This window comes from Piliocolobus tephrosceles, chromosome 12 (assembly GCF_002776525.5).
Source record: "Piliocolobus tephrosceles isolate RC106 chromosome 12, ASM277652v3, whole genome shotgun sequence".
NCBI classification, from domain to species: Eukaryota; Metazoa; Chordata; class Mammalia; order Primates; family Cercopithecidae; genus Piliocolobus; species Piliocolobus tephrosceles.
The window spans coordinates 50,382,628-50,402,035 of NC_045445.1; the positions used below are offsets into that span (position 1 = coordinate 50,382,628).

A 19,408-nucleotide genomic window follows, 5' to 3' on the forward strand; every position below is an offset into this window, starting at 1 on the left:
ACTAAACCTTCCATCCAGTACTATTCAAATAAAACTAAATATTAGTCACGTATGAATTACTAAGGGATAATTACTGGAACATCCAAACAATTTAAAGAGAAGGTAACAATAACTTAAATCTAAATGCACCGGGAACTCGGGCACCATTATGGTATTGACAAAGCAACCATGGTTGACTCTGAACACTCTAAAATCCAACTTCGAAGAGAAAAGAAACCTTTAAGTAGGCAATAAACTGGTTTCAACATCTGTGTTTTAACACAAGCTCAGACATGTACTTATTGAATTTTTTGGGCAAATTACTTTGCCTTTATTTCTTAGTGTCTTCAACTATAAAAATAGAAGTAATCTATTCATCTACTATTTATTTCAGAGAAATGTTATGAGAATGACTTGGATGACCTGAAAAATGAATGAGCTCCTTGAACAAGGTACGATTATTAAGTTTCTATTGTGAAGTCAAATAGAACAATTCACTCAAAGGACACGATGTTTGATTGAGAACATTCTTAATTTTATTTTCTTTAATTTTATAAAATACACTTTGTAAGATAAGTTTCTAAAAGTTTATCCTTTATGTGTGTTAAAATTGCAATTCTATATCAGAAATGAAGGAAACACTTTCAGTTGATTAACTCTCTTTGTGTGTGTATATATGTGTATGTATGCATGTGAGGTTTTCAGGGAAGGGTTGGTTATTTGTTATGTTATTAAATCAAAACAAAACGCAAGGTACGGATTACTTCACTGTCCTTTATCTTGATTGGTTTCTTACAAAACATTTTCCCTCTCCTCCCTCTATGCAGCCTGGAAGCTTATCTTGTATACTGGTTTGAAAACAAGTATCAAGTGTCTTTTTGTAAAGATCTTACATCTCCTTAAATATTTCTGAAACCACTTTGGGGGAAAAGAACAACACAACTCTTTACAACAAAAGAGCTGTAGTACAAATCTTTCCTTCAATTAAAACCAATCAGACTTTTTTTTTTTTAACCCAAAGTTAACAAAAACAGGAAAAGACTGAAATCTGGGAGCTATTCAAGTTTCAAACTCTTTCTGCCTGTAATTTTTCCTGGAAGCTTACCAACTGAATAGCTGATGACTGGTGCATTCTGTTATGTGATCTATATCAGGAGAAAATAACCTTTATGTTAAACCTAACTCTTAACACACCAAGATAACATTGCTAAGTAAAATCATTTTCCATTAGCTAGAAAGAACGATTAGATTACTCAAATTGAGATTCAAATTCACCAAATCTGTTTCTGCAAAGGCAGAATACTTGTAGAAAATCCCAATAGATTCATTTAACTAGCCAATTTTTAGTATGATTTGTGATGCTTAATGTCCAATTTTCTTATTTCAAAAAAGAGTCATAATCAAATAGTTATTCTCCATACACTTCTGATGCAACCCCAAATAAGTAATAAACAAACTGGAATACACGAAATGTGCATCATTCTAAAACAAATCAAGATCTTCAAATCCCCTACGATGACTGAATGGATAATACCCCATGAAAAGAGCACCATTGTGAAGATATGACAGAGGCCAGAGTACACAACTAATTAAAGAAAAAAAGACATGCTATCCAAAGAGTTATCTATCCTGTGTCTACCAGAGGGCCATCTCAGGTTACACCGTTAGCCACCAGCAACTACTGCTCCTTAGGCCAGTCTGTTTTCATGTAAGCTAGTTTCCTTCTATTCTCAGCTCCTTGGAAACCACAGGGTTGTCATGGTAGCTGTTATCAAGGAGAAGGGAGTGAGAAGATGCTGACAACACCCTGTTTCTCTTCCCTAACGAGGTGTAAGGCCAGATGCCCCCTTCGTCTACACAGATTCTATGCTCCCTTATGCTGTAAGTAAGGTTGGCTGAGTTAGGGCTTCAGTAGTCCATCACCATCAGGGTCAGTGCTCTCTTTCCGTGGGTGAAAGATCCTTGCTTTGACCCCCTTCTCCCAGCTGCAATAGGCAGATTTGGGCAAACGCTCTTATTGTTTTTCTGACATTCTTTTTTCTTCTGTCTTCAGTGGTAATAGGGAGACCAGAGTGAATTCTGTTTTGTACACCAAAGAGAATATATTTGGCCCCTATAGATGGCAAGGGGACCAAAGACATTCCTTCTCTGTACCTGAGCATCTTTCCTTCCACTTTGTTTCCATCAGTGGAAGTACTCTTTGAGAAGAAATTACTTTCTGATCCTCAGGAGATGCTTGAAAATTCAATTAGAGCCTCCATTCCTTTGTGACTTGCAGTTGGGGAGTCATCTTCTTAGGCATTTCCCATTTCTAGCAGGAACCAGCTGTGAAGCAAAATGACTAAAAGAGGTACATAAGAGGGGAGAGTCCAAAGAGAGACCTTAATCACTGCAAGACTCTCCTTTCTTGTTACACTCGTCAAGTAAGAAGAGGGCCAGTCGGTGGCAAAGGCAAAGAGTTAAGATGGGAGACGCAGCATTGTAGGCTGTGTGGTTAGAGCCTCGCTATTAGAGAAAGGGGGATTTCTATGGGGGATCAGAACTTGGTGCCTCTGCCCATGAGTTTAAGGACGGCAAAGTTGTAAGTGGCAGCAATCATGAAGGTGAGCTGTAGGGAACAGAAGAGAGAATGTGAATGAGAGTAGAAAAGAAAGAATGCCCTCCTCAGATCCCTTTGGGAATGAGGAAGGGTAGAAATAAAATCATAACTGAATAAGGGAAAAACTCCTGCTCTGCAAAAAACAGTACATCCTAGGCTTGGCTTTCTCCATATACACTTGACTGGAAGTCCGATGTCTCCGAGGCATCACGGGTCTCACGGCCCAGGCCCAGAGAATCAAATCATAAAGATTTATTCCACACTTCTGTTTGATCTAGCACTGAGTTTTCCTCAGGGAAGTGAACAATATTTGGGCTTTGCCACATCTGTATGTCCGAGTGACTTAGAGTCATAGGGTGCTTGCTGTAGACACACAGCCACATCATGCAGTACCGCCCTCCCCTGGTTAATGAATCAATTTATTTTACAAGATGAGAAATTACTTGACTCTGTATAGAAACCTTAGCAGTAGGGGCCAGGAGTTCTGTGAACTCATCTTGTCTGATCACTGCTCATAAAACGACTTCAGATAAATCACTTCACCCTTCAGTGCCTTACATTTTTAATCTGCACAATGAGCACACTACATTCACAGCGCACTGTAACACTATCAGCAAGACCTGGGACATAGCATTGTATTATAGTCAAAACAATTCTAATAATGTTAGGAGGTCCTCCCAGTAGTTGCACATGAGTAACTAAATCCATTGGAGAGTATCTAAGGTGGATTCATATTGATAGTATATAGAATTCCAGGCTATAGCAAGTCGTGTTTCGTGATGTTTCAGTGTTTTGTCATTGATCTAATCAAAATGTATTGAGAATTAACCGTAATTTATGACTGCAAAGTACTTGGCAACATTACATGTTCTATAAATACTAAATATTATCATTGTGTCTATAAATCTCTTACCCCCTCTTTCCTCATACCACTTTTCTTGTTCCTATCTAATCTGTGATGTTTTTCTGCCTTGCCAATGCAAGTAGAAGTACGGAGCCTCTACCCTTTGCTATTTTCCCAGAAGCTTCCCTCCAGCATTTCAAGGATGGAAGCAGTCTACCTTCTTGCCTTTCAAAATAGCTGTACCCACACTATCTTAGTCCTATTTACTTGCCAAGATCATTCAAAGTCAACTCACCAGGGAAATCAGTGTAGCTGCAGCCCCCACAAATGCAGCAATAAACAGGTGGAAGGTCATTTGGAACTGCAGGAAAATGAAAGAGGAAGAACTGTTTCTTGCAACAGCAATAATATGCCTCAGTGTAAATCATGAATACAGCTCTCTGAATGTGTTGATATCTTTCTTGTGTGCTAATTCTCCATCTTTAACTAAGTTTTCACTTCCCTAAATGTGAGCCTCCCAGTCTTCAGTGTACACCATAGCACGTTGCCCATAACACCCAGAACACAGAATACTCATGAACTAGCACAGTACTCCAAAATAATGAACTGGTTCCCTACAGTTGTGCCCAGGGGTCCAAAATTTAAAGTCAATATTTTGCTTGTAAAGAAATAATTTACTGCCTTTCTTCCCAGGATTCACTTTTATTCCCCTTGCCTCATTTATATATAATATCTGTTCTCAATACAGTGCTTTCCTTTTCAAATGTACTTATTTTACCTCTCATTTGAGATAAAGAAGTCCCAAACTGAAAATGTTTTTATAAAACCTATGAATGCCTCTGTGCACAGCCCATTTTCTTGATACGGTTTTTAACTAAAGGAATGAAAATTTTCATGTGGGGAATTTTGCCATTGGGCTCTATCTTTACCTAAAGCTACAAACTTCTCTTTTAAGAGGGAAAGGGTTGGAAAGGAAGTCTTTCTATGCAGCTCTAGGGAAAACAGGTGTTTTACCTTCTATGTTAATTGGCTCAGGCCTACTTAGCCAATATGTTGTAGAAGGCAATCGGCTAATTCAAAATCCAGCAAAGAGAAACTTTTAGTCCTTAAAATTGAAGACCATGGGTGTAATTTGTATGGTATTATCTACTCCCTTGTAAAATAACCCAAATAACCCACTCACCTCAGCTGTTTTGCAGATGGACAGGAGGTTGGAGCCACAAACCTTGCCAGGGAAAGCATTCCATGGGAGAACACCTAAGTAAGACACAAACATCAACCAGGGTAAGCTTTATGGAGTTACGGGGCCACATGGAGACTTTCCCCCAGAGCCCTTCTTCCATCTCTAATTATCCTGGCTGTAAATTTGGATTCTACCAACAATCAGGATCCTCTTTTCTACAGATTTACAAAAAAGAGAAAGTGGTATTGAACAGTGGTGAAACCTTGTGTTTGTTATTGAAATGTGCTGCTTTGGGTTTGGGAACAGCAGTCAACTAGAGTAGGTCTATGTGAACAGCCAAGAAAACTCCCACCACTTCCAAGTTCCCTTCCCAGGGAAGAAACCTCTCTGGTTTCAGTAGGAAGGATTAATAAACTAAGACCCAATCAATCATCATCTTATGTTTTTCTCATAATCACCACTCTCCTTACACTAAGAAAATAACCAAATACATAGTGCTTCCATAGTGGGTAGGAGAGCCAAAGCACCCGTGCCCTTACTCACCATACATTCTGGCATCAGCACAGAGACTGCCTATACTGGCAGAGGTCTTGCTGGGGAAGGCAATAGACTGGCAGGTGGTCCAGGTGTTGAAGTAAATGTACACAGGCACAGCAGAGCAGGCAAACACCAGGAGCCACACAACGGTCAGGGCATAAGTGATGCCCACAAACTAAAATGATTGACATGGGGTGGTTAGAAATTAGAATCAGTCTGCAGATGTAGAAACACAAACTGGGAGATCCTGGAGTGGCATGTGCCAGACATTAAAACCAGGTTCCAGGGCTCTCCCTCAAATGAAATTAGTGAGCAGGGCACCTTTGCCAAGGGTCATTGGCAGTATCTACTAGAGAACTGGCCCCAGCATGACGGAGGGTGGGGGGAACAGGTAGGGGAGGAGTGAGGAGGATCCCTGGGTTAGACAGGCTTCAGAGGATGTTTTTGGGCAGATAAGGTGTAAAGAAATCAAAACAGATCTTGAAAGAAAGTCGTGCCGTTTTGTGCCTTAGGCTGAGCTTAGAAAATGTTCCTTGCCACAGGAACATTTTTGTTCCCTAGTCATTGAACAAAGCCAATAGGAGATTAAAATTTCGGATACAAAACCTTTCTAAGCTAACTGCTGGCCACAAAAAGACATTGCTAGAACCCACACATGTTCAGCCCCCAAAGGATCTTTAACTCCAGAGACTGAAAACAAATGTGCCCCTCATTCAAAGCACGGATAACCCTCAGGCAATGATAAAACATTCAACATGCAAACCTACTCCAATGCCCTCTGGGACCTCCAACAGCGCAGGATCCCAGAATATTGTAAATTTCACCTTGGAGTCAATTATTTAATTTTTATTATCGATCCTCCCTCTCAGATCAGGTGCCCAAGTCTCAATCACATTTTAGATTCTTGTCCAGTTAGATCTTCTCTTGTGGTCCCTGCTAGGAAGGGAGTAAAGGGATACCAACAGATGGCTTAGAAATGGTCTGATTGTACAAAGCATCCCACAAAACTCATGCTTTCTGTTTTGAGAAGAAATTTGCTTAGGGAACCTTTGAAAGGTGAGGCTAAGCCAGCTGGGCACCACGTTCTTCCTGACCTTCTCGTTCGGCTGCAGCCATCGCTTCCTCACTCAAATGCCAGGCCCCTAGAGAGGACCCAGCCTTGGGTGGGGACGAGGCCACAGACTCGCGCCCAATTTTCCCCCACCCCTTGTTATTGCCACAAAATCCTGAGGATGATCACCTTGTCGGGATGTCCTAGCCATTTTCCCAAACAATGACACACCCGCTCCAAAGAATGAGCTTGATGTTGGCCTCTGGAACCCCTCCCCTTCTGGCCCCCTGTTACCGTTGCGCTCAGGCCCTTGCCGCAGATGGTGGTCTTGTAGTCGCCAAAGATCTGCCTGACTGCGCCGGTGGTGTAGAAGCCCTCAGCCAGCAGGAGGGCCCCATAAAGGAAGAAGAAAGAGGCAGTTCCATAGATGACATACTGGAAGGCATGGATCCTGCATTAACAGGTAGACAAACGAGACCAGGGAACCTTATTAATTGAAGACCTGGTTCCTTTCCCCACATAAGTGAGGTATACACCAGAGCGAGCACCTTAACAAGGCTAGGGATTCTCTAGAGGAATCACCAGATTCCTCCTGCATGCTTTCACCTTATCTTTGTTGAAATAAGTGAAAACAGGGTGTACGTGACCAGAAACATATGCTCCTCCCGCCACACCTTGCTTACCCTAGGACCTGGAGAACCAGGGACCTAATCTCCCTGCCCGACCCTTCAGACATGCTACCTCACAGGAGTGGGGAGCTAGACAAGAAGAAAGGTGGATGAAGGAACAGGAGCCTAACTTGTTCTAGGAATAGGGGAGGCTTAGTGCCTCCCTTGGCTTCTCCATACCTACTACGCTGGAGGCTCCAACTTGGGCAATATTAACTACATCTAGCAGAAGTCAGAACACGTGTAAGAAAACAAGGGGCAGGGGTGGGAGGGGCTGACGGGCAGGCAGGCAGACCTCTCCTTTCTGAATGGGCTTCGAATGTGGAGCAGGAGAGATCTGCACAGAGGGAAGACTCAGGAATCCGCTCTGGCTCCACCCCAGTCCCCTGCTAGTTACTAAGATACTGAAGAGTTCTCTATCTCCAGGATGGAAAGAGGGAAAAAAAAAAGATGGGTCTGTGTGGGAGGGCAGGTACTTACACATTGATGAGATACTCATAGTCCTGGTAGTTTTTGGAGAAATAGGTCTCAATTAGCTTTTCTGTGCCAGTGAGGGCTTCATGTCCACAGCCACAGAATAGTGCCACCCCAAAGAAACACAATCCAGTGGCCACCAGGGAAGCAAAGGGGGCCCCTACTAGACATCTTGCACAGCACTCTAACAAGCCTGGGGAAGAAGAAGGGGAAACAGTCAGGTATATCCAGTAGGTAGCTCATGCCACTCAAACCTCTCTGCCAGGCCAGCCAGGCCCGGTGCTCAGAGGCTCAGAGATAGTGGGCACCCCAGAGTCAAAAAGCAGGAGCGGCTAGAGATTTTGGCTTTCAGCATGTGAGATTAACCCAGAATCCTTACTTTGTTTCATCCTTGAAAATAAATCTTTGGCCGGGAGCCGTGGCTCATGCCTGTAATCCCAGCACTTCGGGAGGCTGAGGCAGGTGGATCACATGAGGTCAGGAGTTCGAGACCAGCCTGGCCAACATGGCAAAACCCCATCTCTACTAAAAATACAAAAATTAGCTGGGCATGGGCGCATGCCTGTAATCCCAGCTACTCAGGATTCTGAGACAGGAGAATCTGTTAAACCCAGGAGGGCGGAGGTTGCCGTGAGCCAGATTGCACCATTGCACTCCACCCTGGGCAACAAGAGTGAGACTCTGTCTCAAGGAAAAAAAAAAAAGAAAGAAAGAAAATAAATCCTTACCTTTTATTGTCAGAATTTAAAAAATATTTAATAAATAATAGTAATTCAGCAATTCAAATAGCAAGCCAGAGAGATTATGAAATCAGTCCCTTCTTTCTTATTGTTCTGGTCTGTTTGTTTGCGTACTTATTTTAGTCATTCATCAACTATTTATGGAATACTCACTATATGCCCAGCATTATGCTGGGTGTTATATGGGATAAGGAGAGAAAAGACACAGACTCTGCCATATGGGAGTCTTCAATTTCCTGAGGAAGAATTAGCGAGGTAGACCTAATATTTTCAACTAACAATTCAGGCAGCCAAGTAAGTGGTAAGAGAGGGTAAATGCATTTGGAGTTCCAGGAAGGGATGAGTGCAGGCCAGAGATGCTGGTATTGTCAGACAGGATTTTAGCATGAAGAGCATTCCAGGTGGAGGAAACTTTGGAAATTGCATGCTCCTGGATATTTTTGAGCATCGTGTGTATTTGTTGCAAGGAATGCTTGATTCTTCTTAGTTTACATATGGGAGGAGTAGTCCAAACAGGAGGGAGCTAGCGCAGGACAAGAAATGAAAATAGGAAGATTGATATTACTTGCAATAATAAAAATGCAGGCTTAATGATTTTAGACACTTTGCATGGTGGTGTTGTCCTCCTATAATGCAGCTTGGCTAATGTCCCCACGCTCAGTTATAGACTGAGATTCTGTCAAAACAGCTACAAACAGACTTTATACAAAGTCAGCAAAGCATGAAACATCTTTCTGGCACTAGAAGAACACACCAGTGCCTGGGAACACATGTGTCTTAAAGTGCTAAGAGTCCCTGAGATCCCCAGACCTGGTATCCCAGGCCCTATGCCAGTGTTGCTGAGAAACAGGAAAGGCACACAAGAAGTCACAGGCTCTGAAAGCAGCTGTGTTCCAAGTACTAGTCCCATGCTCTAAGATGTCATATGGAGTGAACCTTAGCAAATGCCAAGTAGATGACTGACTAGATGAGGAAAACAATGGCTTCCTCTGGCCTCTTCGCCAGATCCCTAAAATGTAGAAGAAATGAGACTGTTAAGCTCTTCAGAAAAAATGTCTTAATTCATATGTATGTATATATATAAATATATGTGTATATATATACACACACCCACTGATGTTATATTTCTGTAAACACAGTATACACATGCACGCACACAAAATACTCAGCAAATGTACTGGGAAGCTGCTATTTTTGAATAAGCAGGTTGTGACAGCTTGTACAATAAAAATAAATTGTATTAATTACTAGGCTTGGATTTTTGTATTCAAGCATTTCTCTAAGCCACACTCACTTTTCTATAGGGTACCAGGGAAAGGGGACTCCTTTGCCTGATTCTGTTAACATTAGTTACAGTTTGTTTTTAGCTCAGAGAGCTTGAACACCTGGTGATTTGCATGGCTGAATTGCATCAATGTGAACAGATTTGGAAAGACCAAATTATCTCTGTCATGGGAAAATTGAGGTAGAGGCATTTGCCTCTGTTCTCAGAGACACAAAAGGAGTGAGTCCTATTACCCACCATCTCCTGAAATGACAGCCCTTTCCTGGCCTTCAAAGAGGTTCTTCTTCAAAGATACTTGTGTGTCACACCAAAGATGAGGCTCAGAAGCCCAAGCCAAACAAAGTAAGCAGCTAACATTTGAAACAGAACTTCCTTTTCCAAGAATTAAAGCATTGCTGCCAGGAAACTTGGCCTCTATGAGAAGCAATCTGTAGCTGTGCTGCTGTGAGTGGAGGCTGAGTTTACTCAGCATGAACTTTGCAAACGTGCTTGGGAAGAGTGTCTTTTCAGAACTGGCCCATGCATGTGCCTGTGTGTGTGCACATGCACGTGCATGCATGTGTACGAATCTGCACATACACACATGTGTACCATAGAGAAAAACGCAACAACTGAAATCGATTGTTGTTCTCAGAAAACATTCCAGAAATTGATCTTCCTTTTTCTCAACAGGTTAAGATACTAGATTCAGCCTATAAGTCAAGAAAAGGAGCTTAGAAGTAAACAGTACTGCCATTTTCCTTCTCTGCCTGTCCAACTCCTCCCCACCCCCAAACTCTTAGACTCTTCTAGTAAAGAAAGTCTCTGAAGCCTGGGAATAGGGGGAGAGGAAGGTCAGTGACCCCACTGTTCCCTTTCTCCCCAGCACAGGGTCAGGGCTTGGACAGAGCCCTCCATAACTCCCCGGGACAAAGAAGCCTTGTTCTTTCCTGAGATCTCAGGAGCCTGATTGGTATTCCACAGGGGCCTGCAGGCTGGGGGGTGGGGAGGGGGTCAGACCCAGGGAACAATGGCAGGACTGTTTGTTTAGCCGAGGGTAAGAAGAGCCATCCACCCTAGCAAGTGACCATCTTGGGCCTATTCACTCACCCCAGCATTTTCATCCGGGAAGGGCTAAGTTGTGCAGGTATGGTCAGGGATGGAGGAACTTGAACTCTTGCTAGCCAAAAGAGAACTCCACTTTAAGTTTTAGCTGATGCCACCTCCAGGGTTGCAAAGATGAGGTTGCAAAGAGATACATCCTCTTGAGTGTATCTGATCCCTCAATCATCATCCAAATGACCTGAGGGTGTCATGGATTGTGTTCTTACTGGATGATAAATGGCTAAGCCTTAGGAGCAATTCTGAGTCACCAGATCATAGCCTTTCTTTTTACATCCATTTTTCCTCTATTTTCTTAGAGCTTTAAAAACTTAGCATTCCCTTTTTCTGCTCCACTACAGCTCAAAGCAAGGGACAAGAAGGAAGTAAGCTTTAATGAGTTTCTAATGTAGTCTGAAATAAATGACTTTAGATAAATCTATCACTATTAAGCTATAAACAATTCAGTAATATCAGCATAAGCATCAGATGTTCATCTCTTCACAATCTAGATAAGTGCTTTGGGGGCATTTAAGTTCAGCAGAAGTGAAGAATCTCAGTCAGTCTGTCCAAGCAAGAATCAGATTTTAGATTCTAACTGAGAAAAACTCAGAGCCTGCAAGAAATTATTTTTTCATCAAAGTAGTTAACAACCAAAGCATTCTGAGAAAAGATCCATTGGGCTCCCTTTGATTTTTCACAGTCCAAGAAATGTCCTTGGGTATGTGTGAACAATAGCCTAAAGCCAAAGGCTCTCCATTTCAGAATCCCTCCTGGTTGAAAGGGTGTGATTTTGATTCAAGAAGTCTGGAAGGGATTCTAGAGGAGAAGTTCCTTGGCTCTCTCAGGAGACATTCTCACATTTCCAGTCTAAGTACAGACTGCGAGATGGGAGAGTTGGCATAAAAGAACCATATAGTAATAACATTTCTCAATGCAACTCAATTGGATTAAACGGCCTAACTTTGATGAGAGGTCATAGAGAAAAATAATGACCCCCTCCAGTGTTTTCCTTTCATTTCTGTTTATGTGAATTCAGTACAAGAATTAAGCACACTAGCAGTGACATAGACGCTAGGAGAAACAGAAGGGAATTAAAAGGCCAGTCCCTTTCTTTAGAAAACTTGAAATCCTGTTGGGGCGAGCAAACTGTGAATCTGTGAATCAAAATCCAAAGCCACCTGTAAGCAAATGTTAAAATGGATATAACGAAGTCGTGTGGGCAAAATGTAAGCAAAGGAAACAGATCATATCATGGTCGGCTACATTTGTATACAAACTCCCAAAACAAGTCTAATCAATCTGTGATAGTTGACACTCCAACTTTAAGCCCTTCTCATCAGTGCTCTTCACAGGAGTCTGACAGATCAACAGAACCAATGTGACTTACACAGATCCAGGTTCATCAAGGGACTGTGTTGATCCTGATGCTGTCTCTTTAAGCAGGCGCCAAGACCTCCCAACCCTCCCTCCCTCCTTTCCCATGCCCTGGGCCCGCCTCAAGGACCAGCTCCATGATGGAAATTCAATGTGAATCTGGGAACTCATCAAAGGAAGGAGAGGAAGGGCTTTCATAGAAAGGAATGGTAGAAAGAGACCAATTGTACCCTGCACAATTCCCAGCCTGTCCCTTGAATCCAGCTGACAAAGAGAGAGATAGAAGAACCGTATACAATAGAGCTAAACAACAGGCAGGCTCATTGAGTGAGAAACTGGCCCCATCTCCCTAGGTCTCGAATCTGCACTACAGTCTTACCCTCCTCCCAGAACCCACCCCTTAACCTCACCCCATGAACAGAGGCCTCCTTGATCAGGGCCTACAGCAGTTGACAAGGCTGAAATGCTAGAGCAGCCGTGACTGGTACTAGGGATGGATGGGGATCAGTGGGTGGGTTCTAGGAGTAAAACAACAATTATCAAGAGGTGCCAGAGACAAACAAAGACTTTTGCTTCTGGCCTTGTCCTGGTTAGACAATGCCCTGCCTATAATCTTGTCTTTCCTACATATCCCTTGTGATATCAGCACTTATATACCACATTCAAGTGCTGGAAAACTGTCCCGAAACCTCTGGGGCCTTGGAATCCAAGCCTGCTGGATAGTCAAATCATGTGGACAAGGTGAACTAAAAAGGAATCTCAGCCTCCTCTTTGGACACAGTTTTAGTATTACCAAGGCAACAGCATCTGGACCATCCTCTTTCCTATACTCCCCACTCCTCTTCAGACACACACACACACACACACACACACACACACACACACACAGAATGAATAATGTACACATTCCAATTTATGTGCAAGCATCGGGAAGCTGAGGTAGGACTTTGATTGGTAAAACTTATCCTTGGCACATTGTCTCCACCTTGCCCACAAATGGGAAGATGAAAGGGAAGTAACTGATAGTAGAGACAATAGTAGCCATACCTTGTTCCTCAGGTCAGTCTCCCACCATTTCCTCCTCTCTCCTTAGTTGCAGTGTGAAGCTGATTTGGGGAACCTTATTCTCTTCCTTGGGACTCTAGAGCCCTGCCTGGCAGACAGCTCAGAGGCCAGTGCAGAGCTGAGAGATAGCCCTCAGGGCCATTTTGCAGTAGCCAAGAGGTATTAATCAATCAGTACTTGCTGAGCTTTTGATGTAAGTTTGGCACTGAGTAGGCTCTGAAAGCAAAAAAGGAAGGAAAGGCTGCTCCATTTACCTACCATGGCTGCTGTTACCCTTCCTGATCATGTGACTGTCCTCACTTGGTCTTCTTTAGACCTGAAGTGCTGTGGGCAGGGAAGGCATTTCTACTATTGCTTTTCTGCTGTTGCTTTTTTTCAGGACAAAGACCTGTACCCAGGGGATGGCTTTCAAAACTTCAGGATGAGAGACAAAAGCAACGGGGGAAAGTGATGTTACTGGCTGGAGTTCTACCTTAGTGGGTTTGGAGACTATTATTTCCCCTCCCACCCACCTCCCAGGGTTGAGGTTGTTATTACTCAGATCGCTCTGAGAGAGTAGTTCTAGTTGTCAGCCTGTTAAGTAAACTTGTAGCTTTCCTAGCTCAGAGCTAAGTCTAAGGCCCCGGAAAGCAGGGTAGACCTTTCAATCTGCCTGGCTCTCCAAGAACTCCTCTGGCTCTGCACGGCCAAAGGGAGAAGTGAGATGGGGAAGGCTGCACTTGATTATTTTAGTCAGTGTCTCCAGGAAGACTAGGTGAACATGCCGGTTGGGATCTGGTTTATTTTTGGCTCCTGGCATTCTTGGGGCATTGTTGCCATTTTGATGGGATTCAGTTAGTCTTCGAGCATTTTATAAAACTGGACCCCCACTCTGCTGCCACACTTTTTGCCTGGGCTACACCCACTTACTCCAAGCCAGCCAAAACTACACTGCTAGGCAAACAGCCACTTTTGGATGGAGGCATCGCAGTCTCGTTACCAGGGTAACAGCCACTGTTCTCAGACAACAACAGGCTTGCAGACAATGTTTTGCTGTTCAATAATGGCATTGTGTTTCTGAGCAGAGAATAATCAGCTACTGCTCTTTGGCTTCTTTCTGGTTCCATCGTTATCCCAAAGATTCACTTGAAACATTCCCCTTCCAAATCAAGGCAAAAATTAATGAGTTATCATTTTCCCCATAAACTTTTTGTGCAGACACTACTGAATTAGTGTTCTTCCTTGCTTCCAATCCTAAGGGATTCTATATGGTTGAAGTAGTAAGTTCCCTGTTCCTGGAGGTTATTAAGCAGAGGCTGTATGAACATTTAAATGGTTGTTGTAAAAATGAATCCCGCATTGAAGGTTGGCTCAGACAACTTCTAAAGTTCCTTCCAATCCTAGATTCCATGATATAATGTGTTTACTGCAATTGTTGAACAGCAGTGCACTCCACATCAGAAGTAGTGGCAGTCCGGTACCTTGTTAGAGATGATCTATAATTCAAAGTACTTTAGATACTCTTATTGAATAAATGAAAACTCAGTGGCTGCTCCATCATATGTACCTGGCCCAAGTATCATCCACCCTTAGGACTGGGGACCCAATGTGCATCCTCAATGGTGCCCTTATCTGCGGCAATCTTCCTCTGGAGGAAACTATCCAGCCTCCATAACAGGCAACTGTCCCTGTGGTCACCTTATTTGTTCCTGTCTTTCCTCAGGGATTTCATCCCCTAAGGAAGTAATATTCAACATCCTTCTTTACTCCCTCTCTGTTTTTAATGCACAACCTATCCAATCAGCTGGGCTGACATTAGATAGGATTCCTGATGTTACCCAGGGCAGGAATTGAGTTCCTCCAACATTCACCTCTCATTTGGCCACACTTAATTGGTCATATGATTCTGACCCAAGCACGCAAAGAAAACCCAACCACCCTGGAAAGAGGAAGAGTCAGCCTGTATACACATTATTGTCTAATAGTAGTTATTATCATGATTTACAGTTGTTACAGATCTTGCCCATTTTCAAAGGACTTCCACATTATTGTTACTTGATTTTCACAACCCTGAAAGTAGACAAAGTAGTTATTGCTATCCCTATTTTCCAGATGAGGAAGTGGTGATTCAGTGACATGACCAAGGTCACATAGTTCATAAGTAGCAGATCTGGGATTTGAATCTGATTTTTCTGACTCCCTGTCCGGTGCTCTCCCTCCTGTTTCACCTGAACACATGCTTCATAGTGTTCTTTCTGTGTTTCATGATGAAACAACCTAAAGGCTGAACCAGCTCAATAAAATTGCAAATTGATCTCTGTGGATGTTGTCTACTGGGTGCTACATTTGATAGGGAATACATGGGACAACTGAGTCTCATTTCATTTAGTATGTGTTTAAGCTGCTATCCTTGTTTTGCCAAATGTGAGCAATGTCTACAGGGCTCTGTGGAGTCCAATAGGGACAAAGACCCTTGTGCTCTGCACACATTACTCTGAGTAGAAACCACCACCAGAGCCTCATAGCTTCTGTCTTTGTTCATGGAACCTAGAAAAGCCTTCAATACTCAGTCAAATTAGCAAGAACGCTAATGTCCCAGCAGCCTCCTTGTCACAGCAGAGAGCCCTCAGGAAAACTATGTCTGTGATATCTGCTAGAAATGGTCACCCCTATATGTGCACACACAAGCACATATGCGCGCGCGCACACACACACACACACTCCTACCCATATCTGTTTCCCATGATCAAGCCATTGAGGACTTTACTTTCATTTCCTGAGCCTGAGAATGGCCTCCTCAGCCATAGCCAAGCCTGAGTCCAGCTTGCCCGATCCCCAGCTTCCTATTGATGCCAAATATGGTTCAACGTTTGCATCAAGCAAGCAGTTATTTTGTACATCTGAGGGCTAGACAGTGCTCAGTGGTCTCCAGCAGAACCAGGAGGGCAAGTTGACCCGACCGTTACCAGGGCCTTGGAACCAACGGAAAAGAGAAGATAGAGGGAAGTGAGGGGGTAGGAGAACACATGACCACATCCGTCCTGCTGGGCACTCTCTCCAGAGATCTGTGGGACTCTCCACGTGCTGCTGGAATTCTTTGGTAATAAAGCATTATGCTCAGTACAGCGGAGAAGGAGTTAATCTAACTGAATGTTAAGGAATTTAAAAAGAAAACAAGTGCCAAAACACGACTCATTTAAACCATTGGAACCCCCGAATCCCAAAGTTGGAAATTCTCTTGTGAATTCCTGTGTCCGCTTGAATCTTCAATGCTAAAGTTTTTGAAACTTACCCATGTCTTTGGGACTCTGACTCCAATTGTAGCCGGCTGGCTAGTCTGCTTTGTGGCTGACTTTGTTCAGCTGGAAGAAGGATCCTGGTCTCTCCAGCCTCCTTCTTCGGTCTTTTACTTTTTCTCTCTGAGTATCTTTGTCCTCTCCTCCTGCAATGAAAAGGGCTTTCTGATTGACAGCCAACCCCCTTAAAGGGACAGGCCTGCTTTCCTCCTCCTCTCCTCCTCCCCTTCTCCTCCCCTTTTCCCCACCTCCTCAGGGATACTCCCTTCTCTGAGGCCTCCATCTTCTCTTTCTGTCTTTCACTGCCAATTGTTTCATTTTCTTTGTTTTTCCTTTTTTCCCTAAGGCTTGCCTGGAATTTCACTTTGCTACAGAGACATCTGGAAATGTGGATTGAGGGTGGAAATAAAATGAAGATGTGCTGGAAACTTCCAACTGATCCTTGGGTCTAATTGGTGTGGGATATGCAGCACAAGCATGAGAAGCCATGAAGTGAGAGCCCCAACAGGGGCTTAGAGTCAAAAACTTAGATGTTAGCTCCCAAAGTCCTTCCAATCTGCCCCAGCTCCCCACATCACTCCTAGCTGCCCTTGGCCCTCTCCACTTTTCCCCTCCCGATTCCTTGGAAAATAAGCATTCCTCACCCCCCCCCCCCACCAGCCCCGCCCAGCTCTACGAACACAATAGAGAAGAAAAAATTGTCTTTTAAGAAAATTTCCTCCAAATCCTTCTCAGTTTCAACTGCATGAAGACAAAATGCAGGCTGTCAATTCGATGAACAGATTATGATTAGGCTGGGGGAGGCTAGGATTGTAATAACTTTATAGCTATGATAATAAAGACTCAGAAGTGGGCAAGACCTATGCAAGTTCGCAGACTAGGTTAAAGAAAAGGCCAGTGTTGAAGATGTGGGTGATTTCCAAGGAGGATAATCAACTTTGAGACAAGTCAAGAACACGATCTGGGAATCAGGTAGTCAGTATTCCATCCTGAAAATGAAATGTCTTCATCAGAGAGCTTAAGCCAGGCAGGCGAGAGGCAGAGAGTGGGTTAGAGTGAAGCAGCAGGTGGCAGTGAGGGTGGAGAGGAGAAATGAAATACAGTCCTTGTCACAGAGAAAGAATTGGTAAGACAAAAATGGCTAAGCAGCAAAAACAGGGAAATACTATATAAAACCTGCCTTAGCAATAAGTTATTTCTAAAGACTGAAGGTATTTAAATGCCCAGTGCTAGATGGGATCAGCCTAGGAAGGTTTTCTAGAACAGGTGAATCTTAAGCAGTGTCTGTCTGGGTTACGTGTCAGTCCTGTCTCCCTTCACAGCTCCCTTGACCTAGAGGCCAGCGTCCTCCCACGGATGGCCTTCAAAACAACTGGCTGGCATATAATAAGAGGGGCACCTGTTGGAAGACTCCGGAGAAGGAAGGTATGGTCTCCTGGAACTTTTCCTGTGGTTTTGCCTTGGGAGAGGAGAGAACAGGAGGGACATGCTGAGCAGAAACTAGTACCTTCCTGTGGGGGGAAGAGAGGCAAGATTGTGTCTTACAGTTTTCTCTTTGGGCTGTGACATTGGACATGTTACTGGCTTGGGCTCTGCTGTTAGGAAATGGGCAAGTCTTCGGCAGATGCCCCTGTGGGCCCACTGGGGGCCAAATCCTGCACAGTTTGAGGCTTGCTTAGAGTCCTAGAACTCTAGATCCTTTGCTCTTATATCAACCCCAAGGAAAAGGGATCTCTGGAAATGCTGCCCCTTGCAAAACGGTATAGTAGTAGCTTTCCAGAGCAGACCAGACAAAGGCCATGTGACTGATGGAAAAGAGTCCTATGGCCCCTTGCCCTCCCCAGCCCTGCTCACCAGCCATAGACTATGCCTGCTTTGGAAGCTCAACTGTGGGATTGTGCCGGCAATAAACTTCTGGAAGGTCACTGTCGGAATGGCCCTGGAGGAGGGGGAGGACCAAGGGCAAGAAATCGCCAAATGTGTCTCCTCAGCTCATCAGATGGCAGGAGTGAGCCCAAACTTTGGAAGTTCAGATTTAGAGAATGAGACAAATGATCCTTCACAGCTCGAATAGATGAGACAGCTCTGTACACAGGGGACATCACTCAGACTGAGCCCTCTCACAGAGCTTCCCCTGAGTTCTCAGCAGCAGCTCTGGGGACAGCAACGTTACTGGAAAGAAAATATGTGTTCCCAATAAACTTACAGATACCAATTTATCAACCACATTCCCCTAACACACATTTCTCTTCTCCTTTCCTCCATCTCCATTGCCTTAACATTCATTCTATCATCTCCCCAAGTCTCAATCTCTTTCTATCTCTGTTACCTGTCTCTGTCTCTGTTTCTCTCTGTGTATCTGTCTGTTTCCTTCTTTTTCTCTCTCTCCACATACCCTGTCTTCACCTTGTTCTTACGCTTGTTCTTGTGCCCAGGGCCAGAAAAGGGACCCAGCCAGGTGACTGTGTCTCACTCATCCCAGTGCCTTAAGGTTCCCAACTCCCTAGAATCTAGTGTATTCTCATTGCTCTGTACACCCCGACGCTCTGCCTCAGTACCTCATCAGCCGACCTTTCCTGAGGGCTCCCTACAGACCTCATAAGGTATCTTCCCAGGTCCTCCAGAGGCCATTTTTATCTACATACCCCCACCTATTTCTGTGATTCTGCTTCCATTGGTTCTGCTGGGTGCCCTTGGGAAATATTCTCCAGAGTCCAGTTGGGCTCCTGGCACTGCCAAGGGATTCCTCAAGAGGGCACTGCCAGCCTTCTTGGTGGCAGCCTGCTGCCTGTACTGGGTGCCTGTGGGAACAATGCAGGATTGTATGAAACTCGTAAACAGTTTGTTTCATGCAATTCTGATGGTACCTCAAAGAATCTGGTCCCCCTTGATCATAGCTTGGTTTGATTGTGCAGCTTTCTTGCAAATAACTCAAAAACACTTGGATATTACCTCCACTCTCTGCTCTATGATCCCATAGTATCAGATTATTGAAGGCCACAGAACAAGTGGGTTCTCCTTGCTCCATTGTGTAGACTGAACTCTGAAACTCAGAGAAGTCCGGTGAATTTCTCCCAGGAAAAACTAGATAAGGGCTCAAGTGCCCAATCTAGTGGCCCACTTCTCTCTGAGCACAGAGAAGAGCATAAAGGGGAAGAGAGAAGGCACAGTACCAGTGAGAGCCTGGGGTCATCTGCTATCATTTGGGCTTCTAGAGCTGAGGCTTTGCTTCTCATTCCCAGGATAATGTC

General features: G+C 43.9%; 1 protein-coding gene across 3 annotated transcripts; it reads right to left on the bottom strand.

The window, feature by feature from the left end:
• Nucleotides 1-492: 492 nt before the first annotated feature.
• On the bottom strand, nucleotides 493-16,651 carry PLP1 (proteolipid protein 1). Of its 3 annotated transcripts, XM_023201545.1 has the most exons (8): nucleotides 16,510-16,651; nucleotides 16,154-16,303; nucleotides 7,342-7,528; nucleotides 6,383-6,644; nucleotides 5,149-5,317; nucleotides 4,606-4,679; nucleotides 3,718-3,783; nucleotides 493-2,587 (listed from the first exon to the last, which is right to left on the bottom strand). In XM_023201545.1, the coding sequence occupies exons 2-8, from the start codon at nucleotides 16,155-16,157 to the stop codon at nucleotides 2,516-2,518; spliced, it is 834 nt and encodes a 277-aa protein (XP_023057313.1). In that variant the 5' UTR covers nucleotides 16,158-16,303; nucleotides 16,510-16,651; the 3' UTR covers nucleotides 493-2,515. The 3 variants fall into 3 exon arrangements, with proteins under 3 accessions (XP_023057313.1, XP_023057315.1, XP_023057317.1); XM_023201547.2 differs by lacking the exon at nucleotides 16,510-16,651 and having other exon boundaries at nucleotides 6,488-6,644; nucleotides 16,154-16,316; XM_023201549.1 differs by lacking the exons at nucleotides 7,342-7,528; nucleotides 16,154-16,303; nucleotides 16,510-16,651 and adding an exon at nucleotides 6,877-6,999 and having other exon boundaries at nucleotides 1,870-2,587.
• Nucleotides 16,652-19,408: the final 2,757 nt, after the last annotated feature.